The sequence below is a fragment of the Ambystoma mexicanum genome, chromosome 4q (genome assembly GCF_040938575.1).
Source record: "Ambystoma mexicanum isolate Mex_15411 chromosome 4q, UKY_AmexF1_1, whole genome shotgun sequence".
Taxonomy (NCBI): Eukaryota; Metazoa; Chordata; class Amphibia; order Caudata; family Ambystomatidae; genus Ambystoma; species Ambystoma mexicanum.
Genome location: NC_090928.1, coordinates 1037334078 through 1037353522, shown reverse-complemented (window position 1 = coordinate 1037353522; position 19445 = coordinate 1037334078). Strand labels below are relative to the sequence as shown.

Here is a 19445-nt window from a genome sequence, read left to right as displayed (position 1 = left end):
ACTTAGTCCCTCACGCGCGTCTTTGCATGCGTCCCATGCTAGAGTGGCTCAACAGCCAGTGGTGTCAGGCCAGCGGACAATGGGAAGATCTGGTAGTTGTCTTGCCAGCCCTTGTTCTCTCTCTCTGCAGTGGTGGCCGAGGGAAAACCTCTTGAAGGGAAAGACCTTCACCACCCCCGCAGTAGACGCCACTCTCACGACCGAGACATCACTCAAGGGGTAGTAGGCTCATCTGCTTCGCAAGACGGCACACGGCGTGTGGTCCCCACAAATAGCGTCCAATCACATAAATCTGTTGAAGCTGTTAGCGGCATTCAAAGCATTGAAAGCCTTTCAGGCACAGTTACAGGGGAAGACCGCCTTGATCTTGACAGACAGCACCACAGCCATGTACTACCTGAACAAACAAGGGGGCACACACTCCCCAGGGCTATCCAAGCTGTCCCTAAACATTTGGATATGGGCTCTCAAACACAGGATGTTCCTGTTGTCCCAACACATTCCAGGGGAACTTGGTCTTCTGGCAGACGTGCTCAGCAGAGATTTCCCACTGCCCGTAGAGTACGAATGGCGACTACACAAAGACATCGTCTCTAACGTTTTCGCAGAATGGGGTTTCCCAGAGATCGACTTGTTCACAACTCTGGAGAACGCTCAATGCCAAGATTACGCCCACAGGTACCCACAGAACCGCTCCAAGGGGAATGGGCTCTGGATAACATGGTCACGGAAATTTGTTTACGCTTCCTCCCCTTCTCTCCCGACTCCCTTACTCAACAAGATTGTGCACAAGATTCACCAGGAGCCAATCACCATGATATTGGTGGCCCCCCTGTGGGCCCGCCAACCATGGTTCTCTCATCTGATGGAGATGTCTCTCTCCAGTCCGATGAAACTGCCCTGCCTGTACAACATGTTGTCTCAGGACAGGGGAGAGAGACTGCACCCATGCCCGCAAACGCTGAACTTAGCGGCCTGGCTCCTGAGGTCATAGAATTCCGACACCTTCAGCTCTCTCATAGATGTATGAACATACTCAGGGAAGCTAGAAAACCCAACAACCGGTATTGCTATTCCAGTAAATGGAAAGGCTTTGTTATCTGGTTTAAGGCCAAGAACGTCAATTCCATTGACTATTCTCCTACTCGCATTGTATTGTACCTGACCCACCTAGTGGACTCAGGCCTGGTTTTTAATTCCCTAAAAGTTCACTTAGCTGCTCTCTCAGCCTATACTACGCCACAACATAAGGTGGTGTGGTGGAAAATACCAGTTATTAAGGCTTTCATGGAAGGGGTTAAGAGGATTCATCCCTCCATTTCTAACGCATGTCTTGGATAGGACTTAAATGTGGTTGTGGCAAGACTCATGGGGTCCCCCTTTGAGCCTATGCACAAGGCAAGTCTAAAGGACCTTACCTATAAGACAGCCTTCCTAGTGGTGATCACGTCTATTAGAAGGGTTAGTGAACTACAGGCCCTTTCAGTACTAGACCCTTTAGTTACTGTCGACAGAGATAAGGTGGTTCTGCGCACTCGCCCTCGATTTGCGCCCAAATTTATTTCCACGTTCCACGTGAACCATTCAATAGAACTGCCCCTTTCTTCCAGAACCCAACTAACATGGGCGAAAGGAGCCTGCACACGTTGGAGGTGCACAGGACAGTCATGTTTTACCTGTAAAAAACAAAACCACTGAGAAAGACGAACCAATTTTTCGTTTCAGTGGCAGCTGGCACAGCAGGGGATCCTGTCTCTAAGTCCGCTATCTCAAGGTGGATAGTCAAATGCATCACACTTTGTTACACACTTGCTAAGAGAGAACTGCCCTTCAGGCCTAGAGCACATTCTATTCGAGGCACTGGGGCTTCCATAGCATTCCATTTGCAAAGCGGCAACCTGGAGTTCTGTACACACCTTTTCAAAACACTATTGCCTAGACTCTCATTGAAACACTTGTGTATAGGCGCGTTACAAATGCCATATCATATCATATTATATCATTCCAGGTCTGATTCTCAACAGGACAGGCAGTACTAAAACATCTTTTCACTAATGTTCCTTCTCACAACCCACCTCCAACTCCGGGTACTGCTCGCTAGTCTATGCACAGCATGTGATTCTAAGCATATTGACAAGCATCAGAAGACGTGCATTACTTACCGTAATAGCATTTTTGCTGATTGTATCTGCTTAGATTCACATGCGCCAGCTTTTTCTCCTCGCTCGGGTGGAAGGAACATAGATGTCTTACTACTTACTCTTATGTACTTGCTCATGTTAGCCTTGGCTTCCCTCATGGCAGAAAAAATATAATCCGAGGCAGCGCGGCGCGTGATGGATTTTGGGTACACTACACGTCACGTTAGGCATAGAGTTACAGACAAGCCTATGCTGACGTCCCCTTGCAAGCCTCGAAGGACGGGATACAATACTCCACGGTTACCACTGGATGTCGAACCATATGCACAGCATGTGAATCTAAGCAGTTACAATCATCAAAAATGCTATAACGGTAAGTAATGCATGTCATAACTACGTTTGTGCTAACACAGTTATACTAGGTGAGTAGAACCTAAGGCTGTAATATACAATTACAGGTGCTTTTGAAATCCGGAAACCCCAGATAGAGATAAGCAGTAACTCTTGTAACTTACGTTTGGATGGCACACGGCTAACACAAGGTAAGTAAAACCCACATACTTTGTTTAACCTCGCAATGAAGGGGAAAGTAAAACCCACACTTTACTGAATTACCCAGTTATTCTAGGTAGGCAACAACCTAATGCAGACTTATAGCAAGTCAGGGGAAGCAAGACCCAGTTGGGGGACACTCATACAATTATCCTCAAAGGACTAATCTGGTGATACCACCACCTTACTTTTGGGAAGTGGCACAACCTAATCACAGGAGAGAGTAAAATACCTAACATCTACTTTCTATTAGACTGACAAAACAGTTGCTAAGGAAGAAAAGATGTTTAACTATACTTTTAAGAATAGTGCATCACACATTCAAGATCAATAAGGACTTTTGTAACGGTTCACTCTTAGAATTACAGTTACCAACCAACTCTTTACAAGCAAGTTACTTTTAAACACTTATTTTCTTTTCTAAGCAGAAATCCCAATCCCTTGAAAGTCTTTCCCTTATTCTTGGAGCATGAGTATTCTCAGTGGCAGAAGGGGGGTCACTAGTCCTAGTGACCAACAGGCAGTGTCATAATAGATTATTTAGTAGCAAAAGTCAGAGTTCCTTAGGAAAACTGGGCAAACAGGTGAGTATTTCACTTTAAAGTTGGAAGAGGGTCCAGGGGCTTTGAAGAAGAGATCCTAGCAGGATTCTAGCAGTGGGACTGGGTGCACTGGATGAGAAAACGAGCCACAGCTACACAGAAATCCTAATGGGCTTAAGGTAAGTACATACCCAAGCCAACACAGTAGCTCAGTATTGAATATTTTGCAGCAGGAGAACTTCAGGGTCTGCAGCCAAAAACCCGGTCAGTGGATTCCTTGTGGTGGAGACTGAAAACAAGACCTCAGAAGGGACTTTGCAGCAGGGATCAATGAATGAGACTCTAGGCAAGGTTTCCCTCACGGCTGAATGCGGTTCTGTGGATTTGGCGCCTTTTCAAGGAGCACAGAAGAAGACAGAAAATTGCGGTTGAACTCTCGTCGTTTTAAAGGTCCAGCACTCTGGTGAGGGGAGTTTTCTGACTCGATTCGTGTCTCTGGAGATCCACCAGGATGCCCACGAAGTTTCAGCAAGATTCGGGATTCGGAAGACTGTGCACCGCACGATGGCTTGAGGTCACAGGGTATTTTGGTATTGCAACAACGCAAGGTTCCAGCAATGCGTGGGATCGCTCAAAATGCAGGTCTCCTCAAGTCTAGTGAATCTCACCACGCTCTGGGTCAGGGTCGTCGTTTTCGGATTCCCCAGGTCGATTTGAAGGAACAGCTACAGCAGGCTCAGTTTACACAGCAGGCTCTCCGGTCGATGGAAATCGTCTCAACCGCTTTTCCTTCTTCCTCTTCGGGTTCGGTTCCAGTGGTCGACTTTTTTTCAGCTTCCAGGTTCGCAGTATTTATCAGGAATTACAACACAGCCTCTGCATTCTCTCCCCACATTTTACAAGAAGGGGCGGTCTGGTTGTCCAATCAGGACATCCAGCCCCCCCACTGGGATCTGTCCCCATTCAAGCAAGGCGTAAGACAAAGGGCTGGGGAGTTTTGGACTCCTCCTTCACTTCCTGCTCTCACAGACTGACTGGAGCCTGGTCGGGGAGTCCAGGGGGACTCCCGCCGAAGACAAAAATCACACAAAGGAATTTCCCACCCTGGATGTCAGTGGAAGGAACAAGAAACGTCAAACACTAAAATGGCGAAAAAAAGAAGACGGGCCGTTTTGGTAAAAATGGACACACTTGGCTCCCTTTACTGCAGCTGTTAACACAGCACACGGTAAAGGTGCACCAAATTAATACAATGTATCACTGCCACCAGCCATTGAAGGTAAGCTTGTAACAGAATTGTTAGTTTTAGTGTGATCCCCAGCACACCCCATAAGGTGGGGTGTGCTGGTTTCACTAAATAAAATGTAAAAGGGATCCAAAGATCCTTTCTACCCTTGGGAACTGTAGTTCACTGAAGGTTAGCACAAGAAAGTTGAAAGGGGAGCCCCCAGGGCAACACAGCAACAACAGGCACCTATTGCCAATAAGTTGTTAAAGAGAATGGGGGTCATTACGACCCAGGCGGTAAGTATGCCAACTTTACCACCATGGTGTAAACTACGTTTACACCATGGTGGATGGCGGATTTACCGCCCCATTCGAAGGTGAGTGGGTCGGTAAATCCCCATTTCCCATTTTACCCTTCCCCATTCCCATTTTTGCCCCATAGGGCATAATGGGAGTGGGGAAGGCGCTAATTACGCCACCGTAAATTACGGTGGCGTAATTAGCACCAAGGCGGTTTAGCGCCATGGATTTTAACGGCTGCTAAAAGCAGCCGTTAAAATCGGAATCGGGCGTTAAGGGTTAACGACGGCGTTAACCCTTAACGCCTGAGTTGTAATGAGGCCCAATAACTTTAATAAGACACTATGGAGAGTCTTAGAAATGACACTGATAAAGTTAACGATTATGTGAGTGTGGAAAAAGCTTCGCACTAACTGAGGTATTATGGAAAAATATCCCACTAATAAAGCAAAATGTTCTGGGGTTGACCCAGGTAAGGAAGATTTACCAGTTCTGTGCAAATCTTACCTAACAATCGACAACTCAGTGGGCAGTTTGGGAGTCATGTGTGCTTTGTGGTTTGACTTCTAGTTATTCCTGTTCCATTACAATCACCCGACGCATAATGAATAAAATCCTCTACATATATCTTTGTCCAAAGTTGAAATTATTTAACCTCATATTTACCATTGCTGTATTAAAGAAATGCTGTAATGTTCTATCTTTTTCAAATAGATGTGCAACTGTTTACATTGAAGTAATGCCTCTGTTTGATTTGTTTTTTAAGACTTGGCCTCGAAGCTGCAAAGGAAGAAAACCTTGCTGAGTGGTATTCCCAGGTAAGTGTAGAAGATGTGAAAGATATTCCATTTACTCTCTGAATGCTTTATATGTAGATGAAAGGACTCGGCTGTACAAACGTCGATGTCATTTCATGGATCACTAAGGGGGCAGTACAGGTCATACACATGTATTAGCTGGGCAGGCAAAGTAAATAGGTGGGACCACAAGTCAGGAAACGTGGCTAATGCTGAATTCATTGGTTGCTGAACAAAATCTCTCGGAAGCGGTAGGAATAATTGAGAATGCCACATTGTATTCCCTTGCCAGGAGTAGTAGGCAGTTTAAACGAAATGTTCTCTCACTAATGGAACCACTCCATTCATAATGGATTGAGCCAGTGACTTTACTGGATATTTATTTTTATTTTCGTTTGTTTTAACATCAAATTCAAACAAAGGCAGAAGTTAAAACTTTTTTTTTATGTTAGTAGGTGATATTCATATTTCTTCTTTGCAACCAGTTCAGTAACTCCTCTTCCTTGGACTAACCATCTTTTTTCGCATTCCCTTTCTCATTTATTTATTTTGCCTTTAGTCCTATTCTGACTTTTTACACAATTCAATTCCACCACTGCACACCGTAGAAACCCTGAAGGGCATATGGAAATGGCTCCATCTAGATCTGTCAATTTTCAATGCAATGCTTTAGTATTGAATCTGAAACGCATGATCCATCTTCTTGCAGACAGTTCTAAAACCCATTTTAGGTACTGTTCTGTACACCCACTTGTGGATAATATAAAATGTGACCTGTTCTGCTTCTTGGAAATTTCCAGTTCTTCCCCATCCATCTGAAATGTGTTCATATGTAAGGATTGAAGCTGCCTCCTATGCAACTTAGTTGTTGCAGTTGGATTGCAATACCAATGTGAAGAGTTTATCAAAGAAAGTGTATCTTTGACATACTTAAGCCATGGAATCTTTGCGAACAGACCCTCAGTCTTATATCAGCCAAGATTGTCCTAGTTAAGTCCGCTCTGGGATTGCTCCACAAAGATCACCAAACTAAAATGTGTCCACATTGAAACTAGTCTGTTAATCTTTGGTTTAGTTCTGAGTGTGAGGCAAAGTTGACGCAAGATACGGTAAGAACAAGAAAATGTTTTTAAGAAAATGCCTTCAGCATTTTGTAAGCTGCTTGGTGAATTGAAACCCCCTCCACAGAGCTGTAAAGTGGCAAAGATCTGGGTTGTGCCTTTATATAATATCTGTTAGCACCCTCCACCAAGGATAATGCTCAGAACGTGGGCTGTATTCACTAAGGAAAGCCTGCACTGCAAGCATTTTCATTGGTGTAGGGTGTTTCCCTACCCCGCTACTCTTTCATCTTGGCACCCTTGTAGCCCCCTGCACAGGTGCTAAAGGTGTCTTTTTTTTTGTTTTTCTTTTTGAAAGAAAAAAAGAAACATAACTTTATCCCGCGTCTGGGCACTGTGCAGCGTTGTCGTCCAGGCAGTCCCTCTTCTGTGTTGATGAAATCAGTTATCAACATTGAAAACAGACTTGATGGATGACAGCACTGCACAGCGTCAGGCTGCGGGATAAAGTTAGGTTTCGTTCAGTTAAAAAAACAAAATAAATCATTAGCATCTGTATAGGTAACTACACAGGTGCTAATGGCGATATTACACTCTGTGGTGGGGCGTTCCTGCCTGGCTTTGCACGGGCCCTTAACTTGGACAGCGGTACCTTACCAACTGCTTCGGCCCGCCACCTCATGTAATATCACCTCATTGTATAGCGCTACACACCCTTGGGTCTCAGAGCACTGAAATAACAGTTGACCTTATTATCCCAGAGTGGTACTCTTTTATCAAACTCTGAAGGATGAAAGGCTGAGTTGACCATACCAGGATTCGAACCCTCCACAGCAGGCTGTGCACTGATATTAAGGGCGAGCGTTCAACTCGCTGTGCTATCTAACCAGCATATTTCAGAATGGCTGAAATTGTATCCTCTGGATGTTCTTGGCGGCACAAGTTATTTGAGACACTAGAGTTCTCAAGGTATTATTTGTATCTGTAAAATCAGTTTTAGTGTATCAGAATTCAAAAGAATGTCTGTGAAAATGTCCTCTTGGACTCTGCTACAAAACATTGTATTTCTATCAATAGGGAGATAACTAGTAAGCATAGGCTCATAACGTTTACCAAGATTTTGTAGGGCATCGGCAGTCCTAAAAATTAGAACAATGTCAGCATAACTAAGCAGTGGACCCTTACTACTGATGTAACATCTAGGAAATGTACCACCCACACCCCATACAATGAGTTGCTGTAGATGTTAGAGGATTGGCCCCAACACACCATTGATAGACACAAACTTCTGTGCACTCCCACCTAGCCCAAATAGGAACTTTGAGTTTATATATAGTAAGTGAATCAACTCTTCTAGGTTTGAAGGAACATTTAATGTATTTTGTAATGTTTCAATATGTTCCATAGGTCATCAATTGTGCTTCAATTCTCCATGCTAGTGTTAGGAGAGTTTTACTAAAGTCCTATTGGTGGTAAGACCTTAGTAAGCTATCCCAGCGGTTTGTAGATCCCCCAACTCTTACTATCAGTCTGTACTAACTCGGGACCTTGGTAGAGTGGTAGAGCAGTCAGGCTTATCTTAAGAGGAAGATGTGACCTGTAGGTAAGTCCACTGAATCTAGTTACAGGCACAGCAAAGAAGCACTTACACTTATAAGTTATATAAAAAGTATATATTTATTATATTTACACCAGAATCACCTTAAATACGTCAGACGTTTATACTAGAACACTTGGGAAAACTTGATAATACACTTCAAAGGGCACTTTCACTTTTGTGTTTGTTCGCGGTTACATTTGTAGCAATGTTAGAAAGGGAAAAGGCAATCGTATTATCGGTTATTGCGCACAGTTTTTCAACGGTTTATACGGTAATGCCTGCAAACACACATAGTAAAGTCACTTAAAGGGAGGAAAATGATTAGTTAGTGTAACATGAGCTTAGTTCAAGGTTCTAGAGACAGTGTCTTTGCCTAGTAAGTCCTTTAAGTCCAAAAATGCATCCCTAGCTAAAGGCAGTTCGGAGTGGGCTTGAAGGCTTGACAAGCAGCGAATTACGAGAGTTCCTGTGGATGTCTTCCAGTTTCTAGAGTTATTGAAGGAACAAATTAACTAACCAGGCAGACGTTAAAACGGACTTGAGAAGGGGACACAAGCAGCGACTTGGGTCTGAGGTAAGAGGGGTTTGCTCTGGACACTTTTATATGCACTCCAACACACTGGGGCGACTTCTTGGCATCAGGTAAGCAAATACTGTTTTCCCCACAATAACTTAGGTTAGAAGAACATTTTCATGTTGGATGCTCCGTGATGATGCAGCACTGGGCCCGACCTCTGGATTCCTTGTTCTGATGACTGAAGGCAGGACAATGGATGGGGTATTTTCGCAGCAGTATCGAGGGAGGACCTGCAGCACGACTTTCAGCAAATTCTGGGTTCACTCTGTGGTTTTGGCATATTTGCTGCAGCTCTAACAAAGGATACAGATCGCCCAGTCAATCTTCTTCGCTTCCTGCAGTGTCACGCTTTGATGAGTGGGTATTGGCGAGTTGGATCGGTTCTCTGGAGTGTCCTTATGGGTTCAGAAAAGATTTGGATGGATTCAGTCTTTCCACAACGATGCACTTGAAATGGGCAACAGGTCCCCTGGTATTGGGATTCCGCAGCTCTAGAACCTCCTAGGACCTCAGGAGATGGCTTGTTTCAAAGTGTGTCTTGGGACTGGTTGTTTGCACCAGCCAAAGGGAACGAGTCGTCCTCTTCGTAGCTCATCTGTCGCCCATAAAACGGGGGTCAGGACAGCAGTGGTCACTTCATGGTCTTGCAAAGGGTCTGTAGGCGTCTCTGGTCGTGTTCTTCGGTTACTTCAGCTGCCAGTGGTCGACCTTGCTTTTCACTCCAGAAGTCCCACCTTTTTATTCAGTTCCAGCACACACTCCTCTGCAATCTCTCTCAGCACTTTACAGAAAGGGGCGTTTGGTTGTCCAATCAGGACAACGACAGTGACATTTCTCCGCCGGACGAAGTGGGCTCCTTCGACTCCTTGATCGCCCATGAATTGGAACTCTTCCAGCTCACACCGCAGGAGATGAAGGGCTTCCTTTATCAGTGCCGGGAAGCGAAAAGGAAGACCATCCTCGCGGAGCCCGTCCTGGATGACGTCTGGAATAAGGGCCTGGCACTGCTAAAACAAACCTGCGTCAGCCCTGGCGAAAAGAGACCAGCTGGAGAAGAAATACTGGGTGCCAGAGTCTGCACCCAAATGTCTGTGGTCGCAGCCATCACCAGATTCAGTGGTCTCGGTGGCTGCGCAGAAGAACCTATCCAACCAGTCGTCCTCCGCCTCCGTTCTCCCTGGACAGGAGCGGAAGAAGTTGGATGCCGTGGGTAGAAAGGTCATCTACTCCAACGACGATGGTCAAGGTGGCAAACCCTTTGGCGATCCTGGCATGGTACTACCAGGAGTTATGATACAAGATGGCCCTGCTCCTGGATTTCCTCCCCGAGGACAAACTGGTTGTGGCGATGGAGATCCTTCAGGAGGGCGAGGTGGCGTCGGACCATGCCATCAGCATGGCCCTGGACATTGCGGATGCAGCGTTCCGCCAGATGGGAAACCGGGTTTGCCCCAGTCGTTGTGCCTGGCTGAAGGCCACCAACTTTAGGCAAGAAGTTCAGACGAGGGCCCTGGACAGGCTGTTCGTAGACAACTTCTTCGGAAAGGCCGTTGATGAATCTCTTCAGGCCATCAAGACAGACACACAGACGGCCCGTGCTCTGGGCACGCTGCAACCGCACTGTCCATCCTTTCGATCCTCAGGAGAGAAGTCAGGCAGATCATCGAAAGGTTTCAGCGGTGGATCGTCCTCTTACTGCCAACCCTCCCGTTCCATGACCCAGGAAGCTTACAAGTCGTTCCAAGGCCTTCGGAGGTGGCCGCCGTCATAGTCTAGACTCCCAAGGCAGCGTGCCAGCCTCCAAGTAGGACTGAACCGGCCAAGATATCAGGCCTGCACCCCAGTGGGTGCCCGGCTGGCTGGTGAACTTCGTCAGCATGTGGGAAAACATCTCCACCGATCGATGGGTGCTGGAAGCTGTCGCCCACGGACACACTTGTCCACGGATACCACTGGTGGCCCGGCAGGGACATCCCATCCCTGAGCTGTGGCTAGAGGTTCGGGCCATGTTAAAAAAGGGGGCGATGGAGCTAGTTCCAAAGCGTTTTTGGGGTGCCGGAGTTTAGTCAAGCTACTTCTTAGTAGGAAAGAAGACTGGGGGCTGGAGTCCCATTCTTGATCTACAGAGAATACATGTGTACCCATACCTCGATGACTAATCAAGGGACATTGCTGTCGATCACACGGAGAGGACTGGCCGACTGGTGGCTGATCTGGGGTTCTCAGTGAACTATCCAAAGTCCTGCTCGGTTCCATAGCAGGACACACTGTTTCTGGGGTCCAGGCTCAACACAGTATCCTGCCTGGCGGTGCCTTCAGAACAGAGAATAGCAGCCATTTTGGGCAATGTGCAATGGCTGTTTGCACTGAAGATCGCCACGGTGAGGACCATCAAGTCGCTGATCGGCATGATGTTGTGTATCTACCTGATCAGGCTGTGCAGGTTGCGTGACGCCCGCTGGATCCAGGTTTCCGGAAGCTTCACGGACAAGATTGTGCTAGACGAGGATTTACGTCGGACAATAAGGTGGTGGGGCGTGTGCTCCAACATCGCTGGGGGCACAGTCTTCCAGAGCCCCCCATACCAGGAGGCAGTCTGTTAGGCAAGATTGTATGCAGTACCCTTTGGGAGACTACAGCAACCTTGGCCTCCTGACAATAGGAACCCAACCTTTGGTAGAAGTCTGTACTACACAGGTTGGTAGTGTGGCTGAGCCAGGCTTTTCCCAAAGAGGGGTCAATATGAGCAGTAGGGTTTTCACACAGAGATTTACAGTGGCGAGTAATCAAACTCTTACACTCAAGGTTTCTTGATTAAACAATCATAACTACAGACAGAGGCCCTGGCACCTTCATCCAACTAAGCCACTAACCTTCGTTGGTGGTCCTTGCGGGATTGGGATGAGAATGACTGGCAGATGGTACAGTTGTTCAAATTGTGGTCTGGGTACAGACAGATACTTTGCGTGAAGTTCCTCGATATACACGTTTTGAAGACAAGTCGAGTAGGCCTTGAACACGCTCTTCTTCCTCATGGCTGTCATGCTGTTCATGGACCACCGAAGGCCTCAGACGAAAGTACAGCGACTGCCGAGGAAATGGAATGGACAGCAGCAAATGGAATCATGTAATGGAAAAATGTAGTCAAAAATAGACAAATTCACTGAACATCTAGAAGAGGGATTCTAGAGTTCGCCAAACACTTAACATGCAGTAAAAGAAATCTGAAGATAGCTACCAGAGGTGAAACTAATGGGGCATGTCTAATTGGCTGTGGGCAGTATGACCCAAAATGTAAAAGGACACTAAAGTGACGAGCAGTTCAAAAATGGAAAGGTAAACTGCTTTAATGTTGCAGAGGATTCCCAGCCTGACTGGGAATATTCAGGAGCATGTGAATCCATGAAAGATCCAACGATGAACTCCTGAAATACAAAAAAGACTTACCTTCATAAAAATGTTGAAGAGTATTTTTAACCCTCACCAACACAAGCAAACTGTAACGTACTAGCAAAGACTCCTGGTGAGAAGCATTGTAGCTGCTGTGACTTTTGCATACAAGGCCCCATTCCTCTGGTGATTAGATTGCTGATGTTAGGGACTTGTGTTTGTTCCTTGGTTCCATCATTACTGCATTTAGTATACTTACCTGCTTCTTGAATAAGTGACTGAATGCATTTATAAACCTATCCTAAAGGTATACACCTTTATTATTGAGTATGGTTAAGTTATTAAAATGTATAAAGCGCACTTTCACCAGAAGGCATAATGACGCTCACCTAACACAAAGAATTAGAAGAGCAGCAGATGTTTATAACTAAAAAAGAAAGGTTTTCAGAGCCAGGCGGAAGGGCAAATTGTTAGAAGTAGCCCGCCAGATCAGGTGGGAGAGTCCCAGGCCTTTGCACCTGCCAAAGAAAAGGCACGGCAACCCATACAAGAGTCTCATCCGAGGTATTTGAATCATATGTTAGGAGCACTTATAGCGCACACTTTCACCCAGAGGCATCTTGGCGTGAGAAAAGGAAGTAGAACAGGACAGTTTTCAACGCCGTAATGATTTGGAAATGGTTCACCAGGCCTCTGAGGCCAGATGGAAGCCCATTCCACATTCTACTGGCATCGTATGAGAATGCCCGACCGCCCACGTGGGCCAAGCAAACCGTTGGGATAACTAAATTGGCATCACCAGAGCACAGCGGCCTGTCCGGGTCATAGGAGGGAAAATGTGTCCAGCCAATATTCCGGTACCTGCCTGAAAAAGTCACGGTGTACCAAACATAAGGCTTTGAACTTAATCCTCTGTGCCACCGGTAGCCAGTGGAGTGACCGAAGCACAGGGATTATGGGCTCCATAAGGGGAGGCAGTAGCCACCCTAGCTGCAAAATTTTGCAAACAGTTGCAAACAATGTATCAGCCCAAGAGTTTGAGCCAAGTAGAATGAGTTCACCAGCGGGAACGATCCGAATAGTGCTTTAAGGAACTCCTTGACTAGATGGTGAGACCAAAGAGACATCCGTCCCTGAGACTTGGTGTAGCGGGAGATAGCTGCCAGATGCTCCTTAATGGAGGCATGCTCCAGCCCCGCTTTGGCCAAAGACAAAAAGTGCCCCTCAGCGGGTTGATCTTCTGCGACCAGCACCAAGTTGCGAACCGCTTCCACTTGTTCCCGTAGCACTTCAGAGTCGACGGCGCTCTGGCCCTGGCAAGGACCTCCCTGGAGTCCGCCGTCAGCTCGTACCCACCGAACTCTAAGGCTGCAGGAGCCAGGCCTTCAGGTTCAGCGATCCTGGATCGTGCTGCAGGATTGCGCCTCCTTCTCTGGCAAACAGATTCGTGACCACTGGTAGATTGGAGGGGACGTCGACAGGCTGAGAAGGTTCCGGGTACCAAATCTGCCTCGGTCACGCCGGGGCAACGAGGATCATCTTGCACCATTTGAGTTAACTGATTCCTCGTCGTAGCAGAGGCAACGGCAGAAAAGCGTACAGGAACAGAACTTCCCACAGGAAGGAGATCGCATGGCCCATGCTCCCTGGCTGTTGGAACCTGTTGGCGAATCTCCGGCACTTGGTGTTCGCCACCATTGCAAATATATCGATCTGGGGTCTGCCCCACCTGAGGAAAAGGTTGTCCACTTGATCCTGCTGAAGTTCCCACTAGTGGCAAGAGGGAGTCAGTATCAGCGTTTTTGACTCCCAGCAGGTGAAATGAAATGAGAAACATTCCCTGGGCGACGGCCCAGTGCCTCAAGTCCTGCGCCTCTCTGGAGAGCGCTGGGGATCTGGTGCCCCCTTACTTCCTCATGTAAAACATTTTGGCGCTATTGTCCGTGAAGACCGTCACCAAAAGAGCTGGGGGTCTCTAAGGTAGAGAGGAATAAGCACATTTCTGAGCATTCTTCCTAACACTCCTCCTAGTGGCTCCACTTTTGCCACCAGTCATCCTAACTGATACAGACGGCGACTATCCAACTGATGGCTCTCCAGGCACTCACTATATGGTTGAGTTTGAGGATCTAGTGCCAGGTGGCGGTGACGCAGTCAGTAGATCTACCTCCAAGAGATTCGCCTGTGAACGAGATTGGCTCCTTTCATGTCCTCCTGTCACGAGCTGCAAAGCTGTTTGATGTTATCCCTGAGGAGTAGAAAAAGAAGGGATTCCTTTACCAACTACAGGAATCTGCCATGCCAGAAAGTCTATGGTAGCAATGCCAATGCTATATTTGGGAAGACAGGTGCCTAGTTATGAGGAATCTGTTCTCACCACCACCCATGAAGGATGGCTTTGAGAAAAAATTCAAACTCCCGGATTCAGCGCTAAAATGCCTAGCATAGAGCCTCGCCCGGACTCTGTTGTCTCTACAGCCGCCTGTAAGCACTTGGCCAATCTTCCTCCCTTGTATGTTGCCTCCAGACAAGAACGGAAAGCAACTGGACGCATTTGGCAAGAGGGTAATCGCATCAGCCAAGACGACCATCAAGGCAGCTAACTTGCATGCAATTCTCCAGCTACCACCATGAACATTGGTCCAATCTGGGTCCAGAACTTTACAGTGCTGCATGAGGGAGAAGTGATGTCTGATCATGCTATCTCTATTGCCGTGACAATTGCGTACATGGGGATTCTGCCAGATTGGTAATTGGCCAGTGGCACAATGTCGGGGTTGGTGCAAGTCCACCAATTTCTGAACTGAGGTCCAGTCCAAGGTGGTTGATTGCCCTTCGATGGCATCGACCTCTTTAGAAAAAAGGTTGATTAGACCCAGCAGGCCGTTTATAATTTGTAATTGTTTTTGTAAAGCGCTAATTATGAGAATCCTGAGGGCATTCTCCCAGTAAGTTCTCGGGATTTCCTTATTCAGGTGGCCAGGACAGGGCCATCGCTGTTGGGTCCAGTTCCAAGGGGGGGGGGCGGGATCACCTGGGTAGGGGAACCCAGAGTTATGCGCAGGGGAATACCCCAGGTGAGATGTGGTATTGTACCAGAGAAGGTCGAGATATGAGGCTTTCATGGGCTGGATTGCATCTGCCTCCATTCCGCATGTTAGATCTCTCTGGCCCAGATTCAACAACCCCTCCTTACATGATCAATCCTCTAAGGTCCCAAACCTTGTTACACCCAAAAAGCTTAACTCCCAGAATCCTTGTTTCACCGGTCTCCTTTCTAATACTCCCTATCCTTCTTTCCATTCCTCTGATCATCTTCCACGTTCCCAACCTGATCAGACAAAACACTACGATTCCCACAATCACCTTTGTTCATGTCCCGACCCCAGCTGTTCCCGCTTACCCTGCAAACCCTACCAATCCCGTCCCTCTGATAGTCATTTTCAAAAAGCCCAACCTACTATAACAGAACACTACTGTTCCCACCATCCCCTATGTTCTGTTCTTCATCCCAGTCATTCTCGTCCTTTACAGAAACCTTCCTTGTCCCGTAGGACACACTGACACTCCAACCCCCACGCCCTTTCCAATATAAATACTTTTTTCCACCTAAAACAATTGGCGGATGTAAAACCTGTTTACCTGACATGTCCGAACCCGAGGGTCAGGCAAAGCCAGGCAATTGACTCAAATGACACACCTGACTCCCCTTCCTTTTATCCACAGGGATAAAAGGTAGAGCACGGGAGTGTAGTTACGAGCAAGGCGAGTGCAGCGGACAGCACGAAGAGACGGCTACCTCGCTGCAGTTAAAAAGGAGGGGAAAGGGGGCAGGAAGTGAGAGGGTGGCGAGGAGAGAAGTGACCTTGCTCTTTTCGTCCCAGGCCTGCAGAACCTTTGTGGAAGAGAATCTAAGACCACGAACAAGAGCACATGTGTCCTGCAGCAGAATAAACTGTACATGGGGCAAGCCTATGTTGATAAGCAGGATTGAGGGAAGCTCCCACGCCCATGGTACCAGCCTTGACTCCAGAGAAGCTAAAGACCAAGCGATTCATAACAGCCAGTGAGTCGAGGCGAGAACCGATAAGAGGCGAGCTTTGTTGAGTGAGAATCTCAAAGTGGCAAGTTTTTGAACCAAAGCTGATAAAGTATGAATGAACTATAAAAGTGTGACCGGGAGACCAGCAGAAGAGGGAAACAGACACCACGAAGGTGCAAACTCGAGAGACTAGAGTCCCATATGAGAGAAACCACAAGTACCAGAAGGCCCTAGGAGGGCCAGCGAAATAGGTCAAAGTGCTCAAACAGAGGGTCATGCAAAATCCCTGTACAATCAAGACTTTGATCTACAAGCAGTGTGAAGAAAAGCGAAGGGAATCCCACAGCGACAGTGAACATTGAGAAACCAAGTGAGTTGAATCCCGTTAAAATCAAGAGAAGCCCAACCGAGGGAGATCCATGGTTGAAGCTATTATCCAAACAAAACACGAGAACTTGAGGGAGGAGAAAATCCTGCAAAAGACAAGAGGGGTCAAGCCCCACTAGGGAGATCCAGGGGTGGATATCCAGGTGTGAAGCTATCACCCAAAATTGACTGATAAAGGAACTGTGATATATTTTGGAATACGATTGAGAAGGGTCAGCACCCAGAAGAGGGGGACCCAGGGGTGAAATAGTTGCCCTATGTAAAAACTGTGATACAAAATTGAGAATGGTTAAAAGAATGACCGAGGGGGCCCACGGGTGAACCCATCACCCAGCAAACCTTAGAAAATAAATTTATTTGCTCAAGTAACTTTTAGTTTTTTGTTGTTTGAACATGCCGGGTCCACGAAGGCAAGAGACTTTCAAGTGAAGCAAGAGTTGGCCATCGACGGCCCTGATAACTGAAGGCTTGAGAGTTAAAAGCGGAACTATTGGAGACCACTAGGGGGCGCGTACCTTGATGGACGCATGAGGAACAAGCTCTGTGCTGAACTGTTGGGCCTAGGAGCTGGTTCCCTCCCCGTCCCCCCAAACCTCCTCCCGGTAGAGACGGAGCACACAGCCATAACCGCCACTCCTGGAATAACAGTGGAGCAGAGCACGGGCCCCTGTTTACGGCATAGTCCAGGCATTGCCCTCATGGCGGCAAAGCACACCATACTTTCGGGCGCACCCGGACCAGAGAAGGCCACACACTACCCACGGAAGCTGTGCGCTCCTCAGGTCGGGCGAAGAGAGGGACAGAGGAGAGATCCACCGAGCCCCACACGGACCGACGAGATTCAAACCCCGTAGTCCAAGTGAGATTGACAGGCGGCCCCCTGAGCTCACGCAGCATGCCCGCGGGTGCCCTAGCAAGGTCGGACCCATGGGCTCGGCCCCCCCACTCCCATCGGAGACTGCGGGGAGAAGACAGCAGCAGACCCCCGAGGGGCGCCCGCAGCAGTCCCCCGAGGGGTGCCCGCTGCGGGAGTGCGGCTGCCCGGCAGTCATCGAGGGACTCCCATGGATCCAGCAGGACACGGCCCGTGTGCCGAGCTAAGGTGAGGAGCCCAGGGTTGGGCTGAGGGTAACCGAGGCGCCACTGGTAGGAGGCCACGCACTGGGCAGACACCTGGACTAAGTGGGAAAGAGATCCCAGGGGAATCGGGGAAACATCTTCAGCGTGGCATCGGCTTGGGGGCCCATAGGCAAGAGCCCCCAGACGTGGGAAGAAACAAGGGGGAGTGACGAGCCTGGAGACTTGGCCGAGCGATCCGGCAGCTCACCGCCCTATTTGCTGACACCGCACCGAACTGGGAGGACTTCCGCTCTGGGGGAATACCAGAGCCGGCAAACAACAACCCACAACTAATCGGGGGGGGGGGGAGGAGTGAGCTTGGGCTAGCCCACTGTACGGGCCCGAGCAAATGAGGGGCTTTCCTCTCCCTTAAAACTGCTGAGAAGCGCATGAGAAGCGGGAGCCCAGATCCCACGGCCTAGAAACCTAAAAGTAGTGCTCCATTGTGGGCGGCACAGCCCTAATAGGAACCAGTTACAGGAGAATAGTTTACAGAGAATCGTTACAGGACTGCCAAGCCCAAGAGCCTAGACACTCGGGTGCCAAGAGAGACCGATCCTCATCCTATCCAGGGTGAGCCTGTCCTTTAAGACATTATGTTAGTGCCTCGCAGGCCCTGCAAGCAGACCTGGGTGAGTCCCACCCTCCTCAGGAGCGCAGAAACGCAACCCCCTCAGTGAGGGGAGCTATACCAGCCCCCCACCGGTAGTGGGCGTGACACGCACTGTAACGCCACCACTATCCCCAAAGGGCCCAAGTAGTACTACCTGATCCATATACCGTGGAGACCCACAGGGTGAGAGGGGGGGGACTGAGAACTAGACACGCAGAGGACCTACCCAAGAACATCCCCGAACCCTGCTGTCAGAACTCAGGACTGGAACGACCCTGGAGAAACCAGACTTAAGGGGGTGAGGGGGTACCCAAACAGGAAAGCACCCTTGCAGGACATCCAGACTTTGCAACATTTTCGTAGACCTCAACGAGGCCTCGACAAGGAGCCCTCCGCCGCGATCTGCAGCACGGCATCAGGAGAGGACCCTACCCCCCCCGCTCCCCCACTCACCAGGAATCACCTAAAGGACCTTTTGCAGGAAGTTAAGGTAATTAGAATGGACGTACAGTGCTCAATAAGCGACCTCAAACTCAGGGTGAACACACTTGAAGAAAAGATGGAGGGTATGGAACACAACCACCTGCAGGTAGATGTCCTGGATATGAAATATGAAGCAAGACTCAGACTTGGAACTGAGAGAGGAGGACATGGTCTTAAAGATGGATGATCTGGAAAACAGGGAGAGGCGTAACATGCAAATTCTAGGAGTGAGTGAACAGAGAGGCGAAACTGCAGATGAGTTTGGACGAAAGGTGCAGGGTCTCATTAACCAGCTATTCGCCTTGGAGGGGGGCAAAGAGGTGCAGCTGGAAAGGGCGCAGAGAGGTGGCGGTGGAGGAAAGGGCGGCCCAAGGTCCATCGTGGTTCGCTTCCTCAGATACAGGGAAAAGATGGAGGTTCTGGAGAAAGCAAAGCAGTTGGGGAGCTTCAACTTCGACGGAGACACGATTATAGTTTTCCAGGACCTTTCAGCATTGACACTCACCCAACAAATGGAGTGCCGACCACTCACACAATGGCTCTGCAAACTTATTAGGTACAGGTTGTCCTACCCGTTCGACCTGACCTTTGAGAGGGGAGAGGTGGATTGCAGA

General features: G+C 48.3%; 1 protein-coding gene across 2 annotated transcripts in view; it reads left to right on the top strand.

The window, feature by feature from the left end:
- The window catches only part of EPRS1 (glutamyl-prolyl-tRNA synthetase 1), a 1308133-nt gene that overhangs the window by 760604 nt on the left and 528084 nt on the right, over positions 1-19445 (top strand). For both annotated transcript variants that reach the window (XM_069608586.1, XM_069608585.1), the window contains one exon: positions 5529-5580. In XM_069608586.1, coding sequence (XP_069464687.1) covers positions 5529-5580 — 52 coding nt within the window. The remainder of the gene's footprint in view (positions 1-5528; positions 5581-19445) is intronic.